The 22,759-nt window shown below is 36.0% G+C and overlaps 1 protein-coding gene across 1 annotated transcript; it reads left to right on the plus strand.

Moving 5' to 3' along the window:
• Positions 1-13,990: 13,990 nt before the first annotated feature.
• Positions 13,991-15,888, plus strand: LOC110874505. Its single transcript, XM_022123118.2, has 3 exons — positions 13,991-14,176; positions 14,368-15,428; positions 15,511-15,888. Exons 2-3 carry the CDS (start codon positions 14,374-14,376, stop codon positions 15,698-15,700), a joined length of 1,245 nt encoding a protein of 414 aa, XP_021978810.1. The 5' UTR covers positions 13,991-14,176; positions 14,368-14,373; the 3' UTR covers positions 15,701-15,888.
• Positions 15,889-22,759: the final 6,871 nt, after the last annotated feature.

A 22,759-nucleotide genomic window follows, 5' to 3' on the forward strand; every position in this document is an offset into this window, starting at 1 on the left:
CACATTCCATTCTTCTTGTGTATCATCTACATAATTCAACTAAAAACATATTTTCTCTAAAATTTGTCTATATTTAAAGAACCTTACACATCCTATTCTCTATCTCTATTTCTATCTTACTCATAAACACTTGGCATAAGCTACAAATTATATAGAGATGAATAGTAACACTACAAATATAGTTGGTTACTCATAAACTCATTGCATCTATATTTCCGTACAAGCAACTATACAAGAAAATCATTAGCATAAGCTAACTAAGTACCCAAAGTCGATCGAAAAAACAATACATAAAAGCGTACGTACAACACAAAACCATACAAATTTCATCAATGGTGTATCATACGCTGCCAATTACATAATTACCAGTGTTGTAAAAATCGCGACTAGGCGGCGATTAATCGCTAGTCGCCTAGTAATTGAGTAATTTTTCGTTAATCAGTCAATTAATCGCTAGTCGGGCCTAGTCGGTCTTCGTCGGCCAGCAAAAAATCGGCGATTCCGGCCAGATTTCTGTATATTCCGGCCAAAACATCTAAATTCCGGCCAGTTTCCAACCAAATCATATGAATTTCAACAATTAATCTCGTACACTTAAAAAAATGAGTTGGGTAAGTGTTAAAAACTAGCTACTTAAAATATTTACATATAAAAATGTGATATGTATACATAGGGTAGGGATATGGTAAAAAGTGTTTAAAATGTAAGAAGGGTAAGAAGTGTTTTAAACCATTGGATATTTGATCTAATGGTGGAGATCAATAGGGTATAAAAATGTAAATTGTGTTTTAATTAGAGGGACCTTAAGTAAAATTGAAGGGCAATAGTGTCTTTTTCAATGTTTGAAATATGGTAACCATATCATACACGACCAAAAAACTCCTACATTTACTCCTTTTTACTTAAATATCGGAATTAATGATTCACCTTAATTGTAGGAGGTCTTTGGTTGCATATTCGTCATACATTATCATAACGAGAACTGTAATCAGATTCGTGGCATGGTATTTTAAAACAACTGGATAAATTGACTATGATTCAAGTCATGGTGTTTTATCTGGAGACATTGTTCATAGCGTGGTATTTTAAACATCTATGATTCAAGTCATGGTATTTTATCTGGAGACATTGTATAAAAATCGTAAACACCATGACTATGATCCAAGTCATGGTGTTTTATCTGGAGACATTGTTCATGGCGTGGTGTTTTAAGCATCTATGATTCAAGTCATGGTGTTTTATCTGGAAACATTGTTCATGGCATGGTGTTTTAAACATCTATGATTCAAGGCATGGTGTTTTATCAAAACAAAACATTCCCAGATTTTAAAACACCATGACTATGATTCAAGTCATGGTGTTTTATTTGGAGACATTGTTCATTGCGTGGTGTTTTAAACATCTATGATTCAAGTCATGGTGTTTTATCAATACAAAACATTCCCATATTTTAAAACACCATGACTATGATTCTAGTCATGGTGTTTTATCTGGAATTCAAAAAACATTGTATTGTGATTACATCCATGGTGTATTAACATCTGGAGAATCAAAACAAAACATTCCCAGAATTTAAAACACCATGAGTATGATTCAAGTCATGGTGTTTTCTCTGTAGACATTGTTCATGGCGTGGTGTTTTAAAACATCTGGATACATTCTGGAGACATTGACTATGATTCAAGTCATGGTGTTTTATCTGGAATCCAAAAAACATTGTATTGCAATTTAAAGATGATGAAAGAAGATATGAACAATATACGATTAAAAGATGTTGCGATTAAGATGATGAAGAAATGATACGTAGGTGAAAATGGAATTGGATCTTGCAAAAAAATAGGACGACAATTTTTTTTTTTTTTTCAGTTATCTTGAAACCCATTTAATTGATAAGAAAGGTAAATTACTAATATACCCTTTTGAATTAATTAAAATAGAGAACACTTGTCATCACCAAATTATTTCTCACACTTCTTACAAAAGTATGACTTTGTACAGGATCCTTTACCTGTATACATAAAACTGAAAATTACATATAAAAAACCTGATCCAATTAATCTCGAGTAATCATGAGTAGTCGCTAGTCCCCACTTCACCGGCCGACTAGCTACTAGCGAGTACCCACCCCATTACATTTAACCCGTCAAGTTCGGTTTCATTAGCCATCCTACCGACTCGCAATTATATTTTTACTTTACACTTAGAAAGTTAATTAAATTAACTGGTTTTTCTATTCTTTTTTGTTTAGTTGGATTCGTAGCGTTTATAAATTAATATTACCCAAAAGAAAACAATCATAACATTTCCTCCTATCGAATCATATACTTAGTTTTCAAGTGATGAACGTGATATGCTTAAGATTGATTGTTGACAAAGCATGTTGCTATATTAGATAACCGAGTTATATTAGATATAACGGCCATTTTGTATTAATGTTGTGAGTTGAGTATCTAACTAACAGGAACACTAGAAACTTCGATATTTAGATCATGTGTAGTGGTCAAGCCCCATAACCCTCATAGATGTTGATGGAGTTAGTCTAGTGAACTTAAATTACAATAAAATATAAATCTTGGTATGTAAATTGCAAGTCTTTTGAAATTTGTAAGATATAGCAATAAGTACTAAACAATAGGGACTAAAACCGCAATTTACTCCAGTTAAAGAAGGTTATTTGGTATAAACTACATTTATTGTAAAAAGAGTTAATTGCGCGGATGGTCCTTGTGGTTTGTCATTTTTCACCTTTAGTCCCAAATTTTTTAAAATTACAAGTATGTTTCCTGTGGTTTCATCGTTTGTTACTCGGATAGTCCCCAGACTGGATGGGGGTTAGTTTATCTAGTTAAGTCCATGTAAAATGACTAAATTACCCTTACTATTAAAAACCAATTAACTAATAAATAACAAAAAAAAAACATGTGGGGACACCTTAACTGTTAAGGGTAAATTGGTAAATTGCAAGTCAACTGCCTGGTCAACTGGTTGGTATTCGTTTATAATGTTTTCTTTGGTTTTAATAAGTTTACAATAGTTGAGGGGCTGATTGTGTCAAGTGTAGAAACTTTGGGTTAATCTTGTAATTAGGTTGTTAACAATTGTTAACTGTGAGAAGTTGTTAAATAGGGGATTAGGTCACTAGTACAGTTAGTATTTTTCTTTCTCATTGTTCATTACAATCTTGTAATCGTTGATAGTGTTTCAATAAAGAAGTAATCGGTGGTTTTTGGTGTGATTTTGTTCTTAATTTCTCTGGTGTTCTTCAACAATTGGTATCAGAGCCTGCGTTTGGCTCCGATTCAGAGAAATTAGGGTTCAATTCAAGCAAATTGTGAATTGAAAGGAGTCGCCATGGTGTCCACTAAGTTCGAATTGGAGAAATTCGACGGGAAGAACGATTTTGGATTGTGGAGAGTGAAGATGAGGGCATTATTGGTTCATCAGGGGATCGTAGATGCTCTGGCTGGTGAAGCAAAGTTACCAGAGGGTTTAACCGATAAAGAAAAGAAGGATATTCTTGAGAAGGCTCATAGTGCCATCATTTTGAGTCTGGGAGATCGGGTGTTGCGAGAAGTGTCAAAAGAAACTTCTGCTGCGGGAATTTGGGCTAAGCTGGAAAGCCTGTATATGACAAAGTCTCTTGCAAACCGTCTCTATCTCAAGAAGAGGTTGTACACCTTCCAGTTGACTTCAGGTAAAAGTTTAGAGGATCATACTGATGAATTTAATAAGGTGATCTTGGATTTAGAAAATATTGATGTGTCCATTGATGATGAAGATAAGGCTATAATCTTTTTAGCCTCACTCCCTCAGTCATTTGAGCATTTTGTTGATACTCTTATGTATGGGAGGGATTCATTATCAATGGAAGAAGTCTTGGCTGCTTTAAATTCTAAAGAACTTAAGAAGAGAAGTGATGCTAAGGAGGAAATAGGTGAGGGTCTGGTTGTAAGGGGAAGGCCAGAACAGAAGTCTTTCAGGGGAAAGAATACACCTAGGTCTAAGTCCAAGTTTAAAAGAAAATGCTATATTTGTAATTCAGAAAAGCATTTTAAAAGAGATTGTCCAGATAGATTCAAGAAGAAGAAGAAGTATGATTCAGGGTCTAAGAGTCAACATGGGGGGTCACCAGATAGTTCAAATGATGGGTATGAAAGTGCTGATGTACTAGTTGTGTCTAAGGGAACTCAAGATGACAACTGGATTCTAGACTCAGGAGGTTCTTATCATATGACTCCTCATAAGGAGTATTTTCAAGACATTGAAATGCAAGATATGGGAACTGTGAAACTGGGAGATGACAGACCATGTAAAGTACAAGGGCAGGGCACTGTTGTTATCAAACTTGAAAATGGCACTGAGTTGAAACTTGTTAATGTTAGGTTCATCCCTGAATTAACAAGAAACATTATTTCACTTGGCATTTTTGAGAAGGAAGGGTGCAGTGTGAACCTAAAGAATGGAAAGGCCAAGATAATAAAAGGGTCGATGGTTATTTTTACTGGCACAAGAAGAGGGAACAACATCTATATGCTGGATGGTAAGGTGTCACAAGGTGTAAATTGCTCTGTTGAAAGGCCCAAGATAAGTGATGCAGTTCTCTGGCATAGAAGACTTGGTCATATAAGTGATCAAGGGCTGAATGAACTCAAGAAACAAGAAGTTCTTGGCAACTTTGATGGAAGAGAAGCAGGATTCTGTGAGCATTGCATTCTTGGCAAATCTCACAGAGTAAGATTTACTAAGGGAATTCACTCAACCAAAGGTATATTAGATTATGTTCATGCTGATTTGTGGGGGCCTGCAAGAACCATGTCTTTAGGGGGTGCTTTGTATTTTTTATCTATAGTTGATGACTTTTCAAGAAGGGTTTGGGTGTATGTTTTGCAAGGAAAATATGAGGCTTTTGAAAGATTTAAATATTGGAAGATCTTGGTAGAAACTCAAATAGAAAGAAAGGTGAAGAAGCTGAGAACAGATAATGGTCTGGAATTTTGTAATGATCATTTTGATCAGTTTTGCAGAAAATATGGTATTGCCAGGCACAGAACAGTCCCAGGAACTCCTCAGCAGAATGGATTGGTGGAAAGGATGAACAGGACACTGCTGAACAAAGTAAGATGTATGTTACTTAGTTCAGGCATTCCTAAAAGGTTCTGGGCTGAAGCTGTTACTACAGCAGCCTATCTTGTGAACAGATCACCATCAACTGCCATAGGTCTTAAAACACCTATGGAAATGTGGTCTGGTAAAAAGGAGGAGTATGATAACCTAAGGGTGTTTGGTACATTGGCTTATGCTCATGTGAAACAGGGCAAGCTGGAACCAAGGGCAGTGAGAGGCATCATTCTTGGGTATCCAGAGGGTGTAAAGGGCCATAAATTGTGGAGAGTAGATGATGGTTCTCCAAAGGTGTTTAATAGCAGAGATGTAGTGGCATTTAGAGAAGATGTATACTACAAAGATGTTATGGGAGGCAGTGTTGAAGATGAGTCAGTGTTTAGCAATAAGGAGGATGTTCAGATAGAGGTGGAGCCTGATAGTATGAAGAATTCAGCTGAAGAAGAAATGCCTGAAAGTTCAAGTCAGTGTCAATCTCCTGGTTATAGCATTGCTAAAGAAAGACCAAGAAGGCAGATAAAACCTCCTTTAAGGTTCAGAGATGAAGAAGACATCTCAGCATATGTCTTTATGGCTGCAGAACTTGAAGATAGTACTGAACCTTTAACTGTCACACCCCAACCGATGGCGGAATCATCGGGGTGCGGCACTAGGCGAATCAGATTGCTCAAGAGAATCCATAACGACTATATTGCGATAATATTTATTACATTTGTTATCCCATACTAACAAATAATACAATCACATAAGTCATCACAGATTTCTTGTCCTCTCGAACAATTCAAATCCGACAACCTAGATTTTAGGTGAGTTTCTAGACTTCCTAGCTTGATTTGGTGAAGACTTCAACTAAACCTGCAACAAACGTTAAAATATTTTCAATACATAAGTATTAGCGAGTATACAGGTTTGATATGTAATAGTATAATAGATTAAAAGTGCTGCGAAATTCCACATGCATAAACGTAATACGCATATACTCACAAAACTGATACTACCAGCTAAGTCCTCGATGCTCGATTCTTCGATGGCATAACTAGACCCCGTCGGGCGCAATAGTACTATACTAGTCGTGGTGGGACGTCGCGAGTATAAGTCCTAGCACATATGTAACTAGCATCACGTATATCTATGCAAACAGTTATTCGCAAGTGATAAATTGACTGATTAAATGATTCGTTGATGAGTTCGATTTGTAAGGAACGTATGTTACACCCAAAATTCAATAAAAAGGGGTCAAGTATACTCACAGTGCGTATTTGGTTTGGATTGGCGGGATTATGTCCGAGAATGCCCTGATTATAGACTGATCAAATAAGTGTTTGATGGCGCGGTAAATGATAACGGAATACGCGAAACGGATGATAGTTAGATCAAAGGCTGGCCCGTTCGGATGGGCTGTCCGATCGATTAGGCTGTTCGATCGGATGGGCTGTCCGATCGGTTGGGCTGTTCGATCAGCTGGCCTGTCCGATCGGCTAGCCTGTCCGATCGGCTGGCCTGTCCAATCGGCTGGCCTGTCCGATCGGATAGCCTGGCCAGCTATATTCGACAATTTTTGCATGTTTTTCGGTGGTTTGGGTCGAGACGTTGCTGTGACGTGCTAAACAACTGAAATTCCATCAATTTCGACTTGTTCTAGCGGCCGGGAATCACCCCGTTCCATCAGAATTGGCTGTTCTTGGCGGTTTTTCCTTGTTTAACCCGAAACTGGTCGTCTCATCATTAGGAATCAGATCTCTGACCAACACGACATTAGAAATGAGTAGAAGGTCGGTATAAGCTCCGATTCCACCGTTTTTGAGTGCCTTGAGAGTAAAAGAGTTGAAAGAAAGTTGGAAAACCATCCTTCAATCCTTTTATTCAAGATTATGTGTAAATCTGATGTGAAAATCTTGTTTATTCTTGTGGAAATCCTTTAGATCTGAGTTGTTCTTGATGGAATGAGACAAACACTTGAAGTTCATAAGAACTCCATGATGACATCACCTTAGAACACCTCAAATCCGTTGATTTTTCGGTTAAAAGTTGGAATTTGAAAGATAGAAAGGTGGAGGAATGCATAAAGATCAAGGGAGTACAAGATTTGAGTGGAAAACTTACAAGAATCGTTAGAAATCGAGAGATAAAGGGGTTGGAACTTCTGGTCGAGCAGCCACAGTGACAACAAGTGTGTTGGAGGTGAATGAGGGGTATTTATAGGCAAGGAGGAAGGAAAGGAGGGCAGGCTGGCCTGTCCGATCGGTTGGCCCAGCCGTTCGGCTGGCTCGTCCGTACGGAGGCCTTTCGATCCTTGTTTTTGGTGCGTTGGGATAGTTTGGGCCACATTTCCATATATTTATATTATTATTTATCTATTTATTATAATTAATCACAAAAAGGGTCGTATATACGTATCTATATATTCAATATTCGGTGCGGTGATCGAGTTACGCGTGCCTTCGAGTGCGTTCTTCGATGTGATATGCCACAGTGATTATCGGGGTACTACTTGCTCGTATTGCCGTCATGTCACGATGGCTGGAGAGATGGTACTCACCCGGTAGTCTTTGTTAGCGTTGTTTATTTACGTTTTGACACCTCACGGTTATCGAGGAGGGTAGATTAAGCCCTCACTCAACATCTTCGTGAGTGTTATTATTTATGAAAATAGCTTTGTAATAGCGTAATTATTCGATTATACTTCGATATAGCAATGCATCTGATATAGTTACATTATGATCCGAATCTCTGGTGCTAGGCGTAACAAGTGTAACGAGTAGTAACAACGCACGAAGGTGCGGGTTGTTACATTAACCTACAGTGAAGCTATTGCATCCGAAGATAGTGAAAGATGGCAATTAGCTATGAAAGAATAAATGGATTCACTGCATAAGAATCAAACTTGGGTGCTTGTTGATAGACCTAAGGGTCAGAAAGTGGTCACTTGCAAATGGATCTTTAAATTGAAAGAAGGTATACCAGGGGTTGAAGGGCCTAGATACAAAGCCAGATTAGTGGCTAAGGGGTTCACTCAAAGGGCAGGGATAGACTACAATCAGGTATTTTCTCCTGTTGTCAAGCATTCTTCAATAAGGGTAATTTTGTCATTAACTGCTGTCATGGGAATGGAACTGGAACAACTTGATGTGAAGACAGCCTTTTTGCATGGTTATCTTGATGAAGAAATCCTAATGAGTCAACCTCAAGGTTTTGTTAAGAATGGAGAAGAAGATAAGGTATGTTTGCTGAAAAGATCACTATATGGACTGAAACAGTCTCCAAGACAGTGGTACAAAAGATTTGATGAATATATGGTCTCTCATTCTTTCAAAAGAAGTAGCTATGATGCATGTGTGTATTTCAAAGAGTATTGCCCTGGAAAATATGTATACCTGCTGTTATATGTTGATGATATGCTAGTGGCTTGTCAAGATTCTGAGGAGATAAGGAACACAAAGGATCTGTTGATGGCAGAGTTTGATATGAAAGAGCTTGGTGAAGCTAAGAAGATCTTAGGTACGGAGATTACCAGAGATAAAGAAAGGGGTATTCTCAGGCTGACACAAAGTTCTTATATCAGAAAAGTGTTGAATAACTTTGGTATGATGAGCTGCAAACCAGTGAGTATTCCTTTTACAAATCATTTCAAGTTATCTGCTCAAAACTGTCCTAAAGATGAGGAAGAGTACAAACAGATGGAGAAGTGTCCCTATGCAAATGTAGTGGGGAGTTTGATGTACCTTATGGTATGTACCAGGCCAGATATTGGTTATGGGGCCAGTGTTGTTTCCAGGTATCTTGCTAATCCTGGAAAGCTACATTGGGAAGCTGTGAAGTGGCTGATGAGATATTTGAAAGGGTCTCAAGAAGTGGGATTACCATTTAAAAGTAAATCAGAGGGTGATAACTTGATTTTGGGATATGTTGATTCAGACTTTGCAAAGGATAAAGACAGGGGTAGATCAATTACTGGATATGGTTTTAAAGTGAAGGATAATTTGGTCAGTTGGAAAGCTCCGCTTCAGCATGTGGTAGCCCTGTCAAGCACTGAAGCTGAATACATAGCTTTAACTGAAGCTGTTAAAGAAGCAATATGGCTGAAAGGTTTTGTAGCTGAGCTGGGAGCTATTTTTGATGAAATAGTGGTTGTGTGTGACAATCAAGGAGCAGTGCAACTGTCAAAGAACAGTGTTTACCATGAACGTACCAAGCATATTAATGTTAGGCTGCATTTCATCAGAGATGTTGTGAATTCTAAAGAGGTGAAGACTGAACAGATCGGGACTGATGATAATGTTGCTGATATGTTTACAAAGCCTATGCCAGGTGTGAAGTTTTCAAAGTGTTTGGAAATGTTTGGTGTTGGTTGATTCAGAGTTGAAGTGTTTGATTTGCAATTTAAGGTGGAGATTGTTAAGGGTAAATTGGTAAATTGCAAGTCAACTGCCTGGTCAATTGGTTGGTATTCGTTTATAATGTTTTCTTTAGTTTTAATAAGTTTACAATAGTTGAGGGGCTGATTGTGTCAAGTGTAGAAACTTTGGGTTAATCTTGTAATTAGGTTGTTAACAGTTGTTAACTGTGAGAAGTTGTTAAATAGGGAATTAGGTCACAAGTACAGTTAGTCTTTTCTTTCTCATTGTTCATTACAATCTTGTAATCGTTGATAGTGTTTCAATAAAGAAGTAATCGGTGGTTTTTGGTGTGATTTTGTTCTTAGTTTCTCTGGCCACATATACTGATATACACCTGCAAACTAACTAACTGGAGCATTAACTCTTGTAAAAACTAAAACATTTCTCGAGTTCAATTAAGCTTAGTTTGGGGATGGACATTTTTAATCGATACGATCGAACAAGATCGTTAAAGATACCGGTATTTATTTTTAAGGTTTTTGGTTTTGATACTAAATTTTTTTTTTTGAAAGGCACTAGTTGTTTTGGTATTTTTGAACTATGAACATCAAATTGGCACCGTACCGCCATGTTCGGTATGGCATTATATATATATACACACTAGGTGATGCCAGCTCGCGTTGTGGGGTGATGGCAGCATAATTCTCAATCAATTAAAAAAACAGTACTATAGTTTTGTTAGAAAGAAAAAGTAAAAAGAGTGCTAGGCAGCTCCTTGACACGATTTTTAGGTGAGGGCAAAGTCATATTTTAATTTTTACTTGAGGAAAAAACAATTTTTTTCCCAATGGTAAAATCATAATTTTTAGCTAGGAAAAAAACCATATTTTTATTTTGCATTGGGGGCAAAAACGTAATTTTGAATTGAGGGTGGTATTGTAATTTTGAACCGAGGGGAAATTCGTAAATTTTAGCTTGGGGTAAAAGCATAATTTTATTTTGAACTGGGAGCAAAGACGTAATTTTAAGCTGTGGGCAAAACCGTACTTTTAAAGTAGGTATAAAATAATAAACTGGTGTAAAATCGTAATTTTGAGCCGGGGGGGGGGGGACAAAATCTTATTTAAACTGGGGCGAAAACGTAATTTTAAAGTGGATATAAAATAATAAACTGGTTGGTCCAATGGGTATTGCTCGCCGCCCATTTGCACCAATAGTAGAGAAACACTATTACAGGGCAAAACCGTAATTTTAAAGTGTGTAAAAAATAATAAACTGGTTGGTCCAATAAAGGAGGGGCGGCCGCCCATTTAAACCAATGACAGGGAGATACTATTCCCTGTTCTTTGTATATATGTTGAATAATATATATAATATATAATAACTAGTTATTGCCCCGCCCGCGTTGCGGGGCATCAAGCCGAATATTTCTCTCTCATTACATGTACGTCTATGTTTCGATTACTTGTATATACTACTGATAACACGATCTTAAAAAAAATCGAGTCAACCAATTAAAACAAAACACTCTCATACTTTTGCTAAAAAAACTAAAATGATAAAAAGACTATAACTTTAAGCTGGGGCAAAACTGAAATTTTTCAGGACAAATGAATGTGTGCCAGGCAGCCGCTTGCTGCTTGACACGAATAAAAATTACATCAAGTCAACCAATTAAAACAAAACACTACCTTAGTTTTGTCAAAAAAAAAAAAAACAATGGCATGACTGTAATTTTACATTAGGGGCAAAATCGTAATTTGGTAGGGACAAAAAAATCGTTGGGAAGATGTAAATTTCAATACAGGGCAAAACCATAATTTGGCTAGGAGGGAGGAAAACAAAATCAATGATAAAATTGTAAATTTAAACGAAATTTGACTTCACCAATGGGAAAAAATGAAAAATGAAAAAAATAATAGTTATATTTAAATTCAAAAATATAAAAAAAAAAATTAAAAAGGATAGCCGCCCTTTTGAACCAATAGTTAGGTGAAACTATTGCCGCACATATTTTTGTTTACCTACAATAATATATATAATATATAATAACTAGTTATTGCCCCGCCCGCGTTGCGGGGCATCAAGCCGAATATTTCTCTCTCATTACATGTACGTCTATGTTTCGATTACTTGTATATACTACTGATAACACGATCTTAAAAAAAATCGAGTCAACCAATTAAAACAAAACACTCTCATACTTTTGCTAAAAAAACTAAAATGATAAAAAGACTATAACTTTAAGCTGGGGCAAAACTGAAATTTTTCAGGACAAATGAATGTGTGCCAGGCAGCCGCTTGCTGCTTGACACGAATAAAAATTACATCAAGTCAACCAATTAAAACAAAACACTACCTTAGTTTTGTCAAAAAAAAAAAAAAACAATGGCATGACTGTAATTTTACATTAGGGGCAAAATCGTAATTTGGTAGGGACAAAAAAATCGTTGGGAAGATGTAAATTTCAATACAGGGCAAAACCATAATTTGGCTAGGAGGGAGGAAAACAAAATCAATGATAAAATTGTAAATTTAAACGAAATTTGACTTCACCAATGGGAAAAAATGAAAAATGAAAAAAATAATAGTTATATTTAAATTCAAAAATATAAAAAAAAAAATTAAAAAGGATAGCCGCCCTTTTGAACCAATAGTTAGGTGAAACTATTGCCGCACATATTTTTGTTTACCTACAATAATATATATAATATATAATAACTAGTTATTGCCCCGCCCGCGTTGCGGGGCATCAAGCCGAATATTTCTCTCTCATTACATGTACGTCTATGTTTCGATTACTTGTATATACTACTGATAACACGATCTTAAAAAAAATCGAGTCAACCAATTAAAACAAAACACTCTCATACTTTTGCTAAAAAAACTAAAATGATAAAAAGACTATAACTTTAAGCTGGGGCAAAACTGAAATTTTTCAGGACAAATGAATGTGTGCCAGGCAGCCGCTTGCCGCTTGACACGAATAAAAATTACATCAAGTCAACCAATTAAAACAAAACACTACCTTAGTTTTGTCAAAAAAAAAAAAAATAATGGCATAACTGTAATTTTACATTAGGGGCAAAATCGTAATTTGGTAAGGACAAAAAAATCGTTGGGAAGATGTAAATTTCAATACAGGGCAAAACCGTAATTTGGCTAGGAGGGAGGAAAACAAAATCAATGATAAAATTGTAAATTTAAAAGAAATTTGACTTCACCAATGGGAAAAAATGAAAAATGAAAAAAATAATAGTTATATTTAAATTCAAAAATATAAAAAAAAATTTAAAAAGGATAGCCGCCCTTTTGAACCAATAGTTAGGTGAAACTATTGCCGCACATATTTTTGTTTACCTACAATAATATATATAATATATAATAACTAGTTATTGCCCCGCCCGTGTTGCGGGGCATCAAGCCGAATATTTCTCTCTCATTACATGTATGTCTATGTTTCGATTACTTGTATATACTACTGATAACACGATCTTAAAAAAAATCAAGTCAACCAATTAAAACAAAACACTCTCATACTTTTGCTAAAAAAACTAAAATGATAAAAAGACTATAACTTTAAGCTGGGGCAAAACTGAAATTTTTCAGGACAAATGAATGTGTGCCAGGCAGCCGCTTGCCGCTTGACACGAATAAAAATTACATCAAGTCAACCAATTAAAACAAAAACACTACCTTAGTTTTGTCAAAAAAAAAAATAATAATGGCATGACTGTAATTTTACATTAGGGGCAAAATCGTAATTTGGTAGGGACAAAAAAATCGTTGGGAAGATGTAAATTTCAATACAAGGCAAAACCATAATTTGGTTAGGAGGGAGGAAAACAAAATCAATGATAAAATTGACGAAATTTGACTTCACCAATAGGAAAAAATGAAAAATGAAAAAAATAATAGTTATATTTAAATTCAAAAATATAAAAAAAAAATTTAAAAAGGATAGCCGCCCTTTTGAACCAATAGTTAGGTGAAACTATTGCCGCACATATTTTTGTATACGTAGGTAACTAGGAACAAAAACTACCGTATTTTTTTTTGTCATTTAGTGATTTATTTTTTTTTTGTTTATCTTTTTGTGCATCTTACTCAACTTTTAATATTTACACTCAATCAACTCTGTAAAAAATTTATAAAATGTCATTTTTACTCTCTCGAATTTATAAAGCTTCAAGTTTACCATTCTTTAATTAAAAAAACACTATTTTTACATACTTTTTATATATGTGATAGTCTAAATTCAAGTTGGTTCACATTTCCGCATAATTTTTTATTTTTTGAAAATGAGTCAGGTTAAATACAATACGTTTTTATGCTTATTTTTATGTACACTTTAGTTGATTAACATTTTTACATAAACTTCGTTTTAAAACGAGTCTGATCAATTATAATACATTCCCTTTTAACAATATAAATTCGAGTTATTTTACGTTTTGATACTCTACGTAACATGTAACATGTAAAATTACTTGGTTGGGTGCATATTTATCTGCCCAAATCACCTCTCCGGTCCCATGGAGTCCCTTTTTATTTTGCGAGCGTATTCAGTTTATGAAATCAGTTATTCAGTTATAACTTTCCGGTTAGTTCGTCGGCCGACCAACACTTAACATCAACTTACTGCTTACGATCTTGTTGCTTCTGTGATTCAAGAAACTTTTCACAAATCCATTCTGTAGTTCGCTCGGTTGAAAAATACTGTAAGTTTTATTTCAAATGAAGTCATGTTTTGTAAATATTCAAGTTATTGTTTCTAATTCTTCAATGTTTAATTACCTAGGGTTTCTGTTAGCCCTAATTTTGCATATTTGTTTGCTTATTAATTGAATCGCTGATTCTATATTTTGTTATTATGATTGATTTTGTCATTATTTAGTTGTAATGCATGCAGTGATTGATGAAAAAGATGGCTATTGAGACAGATTTTGCTAAGCAGTTTGAGAATTTAAGAAAAATATGTGTTGAATTGGAAGAAAAGAGCAAAAAAGATGAAATGAGGTGTTTGATATTGGAAACTGAGGTTGAAGATTTGAAGAAAAAGAACCAAGAACTCAAGGGGAAGATCAAAATGATGCAGAAGGTTTTATTTGATTCAACCTGTGTGAAAAAGAAGTTGAAGGAGAAGGTTAAACAGTTGGAGGCAAAGATAGTCCAAGAGGATGTTAATGCGGTTTCGAGAGGGACTAAACAAGTTTTTCATAGCCGAGTTAGAAAACGGTTATCGTTTGAGGAAGAAGACGGATGGCCCAATAAGAAGATGGCGCCATCTACTCCAGGCGTTATTGATATTAGTGACGAGGATGTAAACTACAACGAGATTCCAAAAGTGAAAAACGTTAGAAAATGGGGTGATTTGACTAAAAGTCAATGTTCTCGCGAGAATGACCTCCAAAAGACTAATCTTGAACATACTGATGACGAGTTTAGAGTTCGTTCATCGAGTACTAGAAGTGCTAAAAGAAGACGGGCTGCCCAAATTGTTGCAAGTGATGATGAGGAAGAAGTGAAAGAGAATGTAAGTAGAAGGAGGTACTTAACGAGACTGAGAAAATCCGAATTTAAAAACAAACAAGACAAACGCAGTTTTGACTTGAATAAAACCGCTGTTTCAAGTGACGTTGGGGAAAATAATGATGGCGTAGATGAGTCAGAGAGTGAAGGTGAAAGTTTGGGTGGATTTATTGTTGACGGTTCTGAAAGTAGTGAGAGCGCTGATGAGTCCGACGACGCTTTAAATGAATATAAAGCAGCTTTGGATAAGATTGGCAGGAGAAAGATTCCGAATCGGAAGTGGGATCTAGAGGGGGACATGTTATCTGATTTTGGTAAAGATCCTGCATTGTGTATGAGTGCGGTTTGTGCTCTTTATAGGCGACAAACGGGTGACGAGAAAGCATCTAAAGTAACAAGATACCATAACGAGCAAGGGTTTAGCCAGACTGATGCATGGAGGTGATTATTTTTTTTTAATACATTATTCTTAATATGTTCTAACATAATTTATCATTAATGTTGTTAAAATGTGTGCTTGCAGGGCTAGCAAGCTGGCTGAAATTCTCACGGATGGAGATCCTAATGGCGATCTTAGCGTAACGGTGGAAGAACTGAAAAAATATGACTCGAAGGGGATCGAACTATGCTTGACACTTGCAACTAAATACTCAAAACAGTTATTTCGGATTTACCAGAACAAAGAAGATCCTTATTTCCCGCCACAAAGATGAGTTCTTGCTTGCACCCTCATGCCAAGATATGTGAATCAGAATATTATCCTATGTAGATATAATATGCACACACCATGTATGGTAGTTTTTTGGTGTATGGTGGATAAAATTCTTTGCTTATGTGAATATTTTCTTTGTAAGTTGTGTTTTGAATATGATGGTGCAAATGCAGCTTTTGGTAAGTGTTACTTCTGATCCTTGTCTTTTTTCTTTGTTCTTGCTTCTAAATTTGGCACACAACATGTTCCTACCGTCTCCTACACGAGTCACTCGAGTATGCCTTTGGGAGGTCACAGTTGTAGTCACTTGACAACCGCTTGTCGACATCGTTCATGCTTCCACTCATCATCTCTCTAGCCACCCATCAAGCAAACCAAGACATTGGTGGTGATTTGAGGACTCATGAGGAGTTCATTGTTGTATCTGGTATGTGTCAAATGCTTTATAATTGGAATTCTCACCAATATTATTGTTGGTTCTTACGGTTTTTACAAACATACCTGTTTATATATATGATCCCATACCTTATCTAATATAATAGTTTTAGACTTGTGGGAAAAAAATACAATGGTCATGATGTTTATTTATATTGTTGTTTTAGTCCCTTACTTTCAAAAATTACACATTTAGACTAATAGCCTGTCAAAATGTAACACTGATAGTCCTTGAAATGGATGGACGCCAGTTAAGTGAGTATAAAATGAGCAATATACCCATTAATATTAAAAAAATTAAAATACTTAAATCTATGGGTCCCACCCCTTTCAATAAAAGAAAAAATATTTCTTGACGTAATTTTCCCTTTATCTCCAGATTATTTTTTAAAATTCAATAGGAGGTTCGGGCTTAAAATGTTCGAATCTGGCTCTACATGTGAGATTTTGATGCAACTTTCTCTATGATTTTCTTTCATTTTTATGAAGATATATGGTTTTGTGCTTAAGTTGGTGATATTCGCGCTATTGTTTCTACTATTTTGGTGTTGAATTTTGTTTGCAGAAGATGTTTCTATCAACACAGTTGATTTCAGATCTTGTAGAATAAATTGACAGTATCATTTGCAATTGCTCGAATTGATTCCCTATCTCAGATCTGTTGGAAATCCGAATTAGTTTCATGATGATAATGGCTAACCGGATCAACAACATTATTAGCAGCGGAAGAACAAGAGTGGAAAACAGACATCTTGAAATATCTAAACAACAAACAAGTATTGAACTTGCAGAGAAGAGAGAAACGAAGGATTGAGCGGACAAGTTTGTTAGATACAAATTGTCTTGATAGATCGGAATGATTCCCGGCAAGACATTATTTAAACATACAATTTGGCGGTTTCTTTTGGCGGGTAACTGCCATGAAGATTTGATCACCCGCTTATCATCGATCCGCATATCATCCTATCTTAACGGTTCTAATAACGAGTACATAACTTATCGGTTCTAATAATTAAATTAAATTACATAACTAAAGTTTAACAATAATAATAATAATATTTCTAACACAACCCCCTTAAACTTTGGTTATGTTGTAATTATGCTGCATAACACTGCGATTTGCATCATCCACAGCCTTCTTCGCGTGATCAAAATTGAAACGTTTCCTTTTCTTGTGTACATTCCAATCATCTTCGCTGCCCTTTCGAGTGAATAGTGCAAAATGTGTTGCATCACCATTTCTTTGATCATGAACTGCTGCAACTTCTGCACTTTTAGTTCTCCTGTGATGACCCCCATTGATTTCTGTTTCATTATTCATCATTTCCTTTACATGAACTTCCTCTTGGACTGACTTGAACTTATAGTAATATTCCAAAACGTCGAGATACATGGCGTATATGATCCTTATATAGTCTCCATCTTGATATTCAAATCCTAAGTCTTTAGCGATAATCGGCCACGTATTTTCAGTAGTAATCTCTCTGTATCCTCCGTCTCTTATGACCAAGATAAACAAACTTAACAAGTCAATCTTCTTCCGGTTCGGAGAATAAGGAGGGATTGGCCTGGATGTAATCCCCATGTATACCTTCAAGAACCACCGAACCATTTCCTCGAATTTCTTTTGGAGATCTACTTTGTATTTGAAGACATATTCTCTGTCATCGAGCATGTCTATTAACGCTTTGCAATCTGCAAATTCGTTAAATTCTAATGCCCTCAAGATTAGTAGATTCCAATCGTATTCATTCTCATCCGAAACGTTTAGTGTTTCAAAGTAAGAATTCAGATATTCTTCTTTGAATTGTTCATCTACGGTTCCCATTTCCTGCAATCTTCGTTTCTCATTTTCACCCAACTCTTCCTCCTTCGTCAAGCCAGTTTTATCGTTTATTGAGTTTATTACCGGGGTTGAAAACATGGGGTATATCTTACATTTATCACCGGATCTTTTGACCGTAAAACCTTGTAATGTAAGTTGATCAAGGCTTAAGACATTACGATCAATTTCCGGTGAATAATATACACTTTGAATGTTTAACGTTTCATTCCCTGTTTTCAAATCAACCGACCCAACTCCTCTTATAAACAAAAAATTGTTCATACCCGATCTTGTCTCTACACCCATCATGTGTTTCACCCTTTTGAAAGTATTTATATTACCGGAAAAATGATGATTGAACACCGGATTAACATACCATATTCCTGCCCATTGTCCGCCATCGGTGCCGGAGACAATCATCTCTTCATTGCAGTGAACATCTTCTTCTTTCCGTCTGATCCCAACATTGATCGCCTGTTTTAACAGTTGGGATGTTTCATCATTATCTTTTGCCATACAGTTGTAAATCTGATGGCCTGGTGAGTGACAATAGTAACAAAGTCGTACACGAGGGTTACGCTTGTTCCTTTCAGTAATTTCATCGGTGCAATGTTGACAAGGAAGAGTGGTAGTGGTTTCATTGATTTCGGTTTGTTTTCCATGAGTGGCTCTGATACCACTATGTTGGAAATCCGAATTAGTTTCATGATGATAATGGCTAACCGGATCAACAACATTATTAGCAGCGGAAGAACAAGAGTGGAAAACAGACATCTTGAAATATCTAAACAACAAATAAGTATTGAACTTGCAGAGAAGAGAGAAACGAAGGATTGAGCGGACAAGTTTGTTAGATACAAATTGTCTTGATAGATCGGAATGATTCCCGGCAAGACATTATTTAAACATACAATTTGGCGGTTTCTTTTGGCGGGTAACTGCCATGAAGATTTGATCACCCGCTTATCATCGATCCGCATATCATCCTATCTTAACGGTTCTAATAACGAGTACATAACTTATCGGTTCTAATAATTAAATTAAATTACATAACTAAAGTTTAACAATAATAATAATAATATTTCTAACAAGATCTAGGGTTTGTATCAGAGCTTTTGCAATTATCTGATTTAATTGATATAAATTCTATGGATTGTAATGCAACTTTTTAATGAAGGTCCCGTCGCGTCGTGTTGGGTCAGGTTGTGTGTAAAGTTAATCGTGTTTAAATAGGTCGTGTCGTGTTACTCGCTTATTACACAGGTTTGTGTTCGTGTTTAAGGAAATGACACGATTAACTAATTGTGTCGTCTTTGTGTTTAGTACACATAGTAATCGTGTCATATTGTGTCTGACTTGTGTAACCTCTTTTGACATGTTTTGCTAGCCCTAGGTTAGGGTTGCATTCACCGAAGAAGATGGGGGTATATGGCCATATGAGGGCTGGTTTGGTGGTGGTGAATCCATAGGATAGATGGTTTATTTTTTTTAATCTTTTATATTGTTGATATAAAGGATGGGGTAATAGATATTAACTCTACTCGGTACGGGGTCGTCCGAGGGACGTTCTGGGGCGGCGCCGACCCCCTCTCCATTTCCTTAGCTTCGTCGCCGTGCCTCCTTTGTCGAGACCGTCGGACCCTTGACGACGAGGACGTGCCTCCTCCTCTCACACACAAATACACACAACATATATATATTTAAGGCACATCCCCTATTTCCGTGGGGGAATATGCCACAAAATAGTAATGAAGTTTTAGAAGTGTTCCAATTAAGTCACTAATAAAATTTATTGTTCCAATTAGATCATTCTACTTTATTTTGGTGTTCTAATACTAGATATTTTACCTGAATAGCATGTCATAGTCCTACATGACATTTATTTAACTTTTTTTTTAAAACATGATGCATAGAATCAAATAAAAGAAATATAATAAGTCAAAACCCAAAATCCAATACTATCAATATTACAAATCGTAAAACAAACAATTAGGTACTATTCCCACCATATCCTTATTTCTAAAGTGATGTTCCATGAATCGGTATTATTAGTAGTATGAAGAGTTTGGTAAAAAGCAATTGCATTTTCGGCCCGTTTTAATTTTTTTAACAAAACTTTCATAATTTTTAGTAATTTGAACGAAATGATTTAGGAGGTTTTATTAATTTATTTATTAGAAATAGGGTAAATCACATTTTTTTAAATTTTTCGCATTTTTTTTAACTTTTTTACAATTTTTTTTTAAAATCGCATTTTGTTAATTTTTCCACAATTTTTTTAAATTTTTATAAACCTATTTCTCATTTTTTTTTCTCATCCATTTGGCATTTATGTGCCATGTCAACAAATTTTTTAAATAAAAAACATAAATAAATGTCATTTAGGATTGATGACCTTCTATTTAGGTAAAATATCTAGGATTGAAACATCAAATGAAACTTGAATGACCTAATTGGAACAAAAAGAATTATGAGTGACCTAATTAGAACACTCTTAAAACTTGGTTACTATTGTACAAAGTTAACCCTTTCCGTGGCTCCATCCTCTTTGCCCCATCCTCACACTCATCCTACATGGCGCTAATGTGAAGGCCTATCCTCCAAGGATGAGCCTCACCCATACCAAGTAGCCTAAGATTTCTCTGTCTTTCAAAAAAAGTTTAATATTAAGTTAACACTCACTTAACAACAAAAGTTAACGTTAATCCATTTTAGGGACAATCAATGCTACATGGCAAACTAGTGATCTAGATGTATAATTTATATAACTTAGGATCAAAACAACAAAATAAGTTATACAACTTACGATCAAAACAACTAAATGAGCGAGCAAATCACGTGAAACACACATGGAACATCCACATAATTTTTTCTTAGTTTTTAAATTTAGGTTAACTTATTTAGAAGGTTTCTTCATGTTTGAAAGTGTCATTTATAAAGGACTAGAAAAAAAAAAAAAAAAGACTAACCACTAAGTTTACAACTCCATGTCATAATTATCCATTGGTTGGCACATCATATGTGAATTACATGGGTTGCATCACCCTTTAGAAAATAGGACACGTTTTCACACAAGTATTTACCAAACTAGTTGGTGCTCCGTCCGCGTTGCGGGGCGATGACCGAATAATGAGCGAGTGTTAGTCAGCTCATTGAAACGAAAAACAATTAAATCGAGTCAACCAATTAAAACAAAACACTTTTATAGTTTTTATAAAAAAAACTAAAACAATGGCAATATTGTAAATTTTAACGGGGAAAGTTGTATTTTTAGACTGGGGTAAAATCATAATTTGACAAAAGCTAAAGTAATGGCAGTACTGTAAATTTGAACCTGGGGCAAAATTGTAAATTTTCACAGGAGCAAATTCGTAATTTTTAACTTGGGGTAACAACGTAATACAAATTTGAACTAAGGGCATAATCATAATTTAAGCTAGAGGCAAAAGCACAATTTTATTTTGAACCGAGGGAAAAAAACGTAATTTTGAGTTGGGGACAAAAACATAATTTTATTTTGAACTGGAAAAAAAACGTAATTTTGAATTGAGGGCGAAATCACAATTTTTAAACGGGAAAATCACATTTTTGAACAGAGGGCAAAATCGTAATTTTTAAGTGTGGGCAAAAACAAAATTTTATTTTAAACTGGGCGCAAAAAGATAATTCTGAGCTGAGGGCAAAACCACAATTTTATTTTGAATGGAGGGAAAAATCGCAATTTTTTGCTAGGGACAAAAGCGTAAATTTATTTTGAGCTGGGGGCAAAACCGTAATTTTAGAGAGGGACGAAAACATGATTTTAGAATAGATATAAAATAATAAACGGGTTGGTCCAATGGGAGAGTGCCAGGCAAAGTCGTAATTTTGAATTGAGGGCAAGATCGTAATTTTGAGATAGGGACAAAAAACGTAATTTTATTTTGAGCTGGGGGCGAAAACGTAATTTTATTTTGAGTTAGGGGCAAAAACGTAATTTTAAAATGAATATAAAACAATAAACATTTTGGTCCAATGGGGGAGTGCCAGGCAGCTGCCTGGCACTATTCCCCCAGTTGGGTTTTGTATAAGTAGGAAATGGATGTGTAAGTTCGTTAGCCAACCCTTCATCAATAAAGTTATGAGGCTATTGAAAAGGTATGGTCCTAAATCTCGCGCCAGCTAAACCGCGAGTGATCATTACCCTTATCAAATAACCCCCACCAGCAATAAACGCGTCCACGCGGACGCATCCTTCGAATCCAATCAGTCTAAGGATGAGAAGCCTTACCTTGTGCATGAAAGCAGACGTGCATAGCGATGCGGCTGGCACCGCATCATATGGGCATTTTCGTCACGACAAGGGACGCAGGCAACAGCAACAATCACCACGGACGGCGATGCGGCTTGGCACCGCATCTCGCGTATTTCTTGATCAAAGCATGAGACGCGGGAACATCAGAAGTTACCGCAAGCAGCGATGCGGCCCGCACCGCATCCTGTGCACTCAGCAACTGGTACTGACACCACAGAGCAAGTAGCACCAATGACAGTCACCTGTCAGGTCTACGTAAGCGACAGACTGACGTGGCTCCATCTCCATAACCGACAAGCCTGACACACCTGCAAAGGGGCAGCATGTCGTCAGTCAGTCCGTCCGTCCACCTCCTTCACTCCTCGGCTATAAATACCAACCCCAAACCAGGTTTGAGGTATCTCTTCACAACTCTCTCACTACTACTACTATCACACTTTGCTTCCCAAGCAAACTACTGATTCTCACGCCAGAGAGTGGTAACAATGAGCACCCCCCCCCACCCC

The sequence above is a fragment of the Helianthus annuus genome, chromosome 9 (genome assembly GCF_002127325.2).
Source record: "Helianthus annuus cultivar XRQ/B chromosome 9, HanXRQr2.0-SUNRISE, whole genome shotgun sequence".
Taxonomy (NCBI): domain Eukaryota; kingdom Viridiplantae; phylum Streptophyta; class Magnoliopsida; order Asterales; family Asteraceae; genus Helianthus; species Helianthus annuus.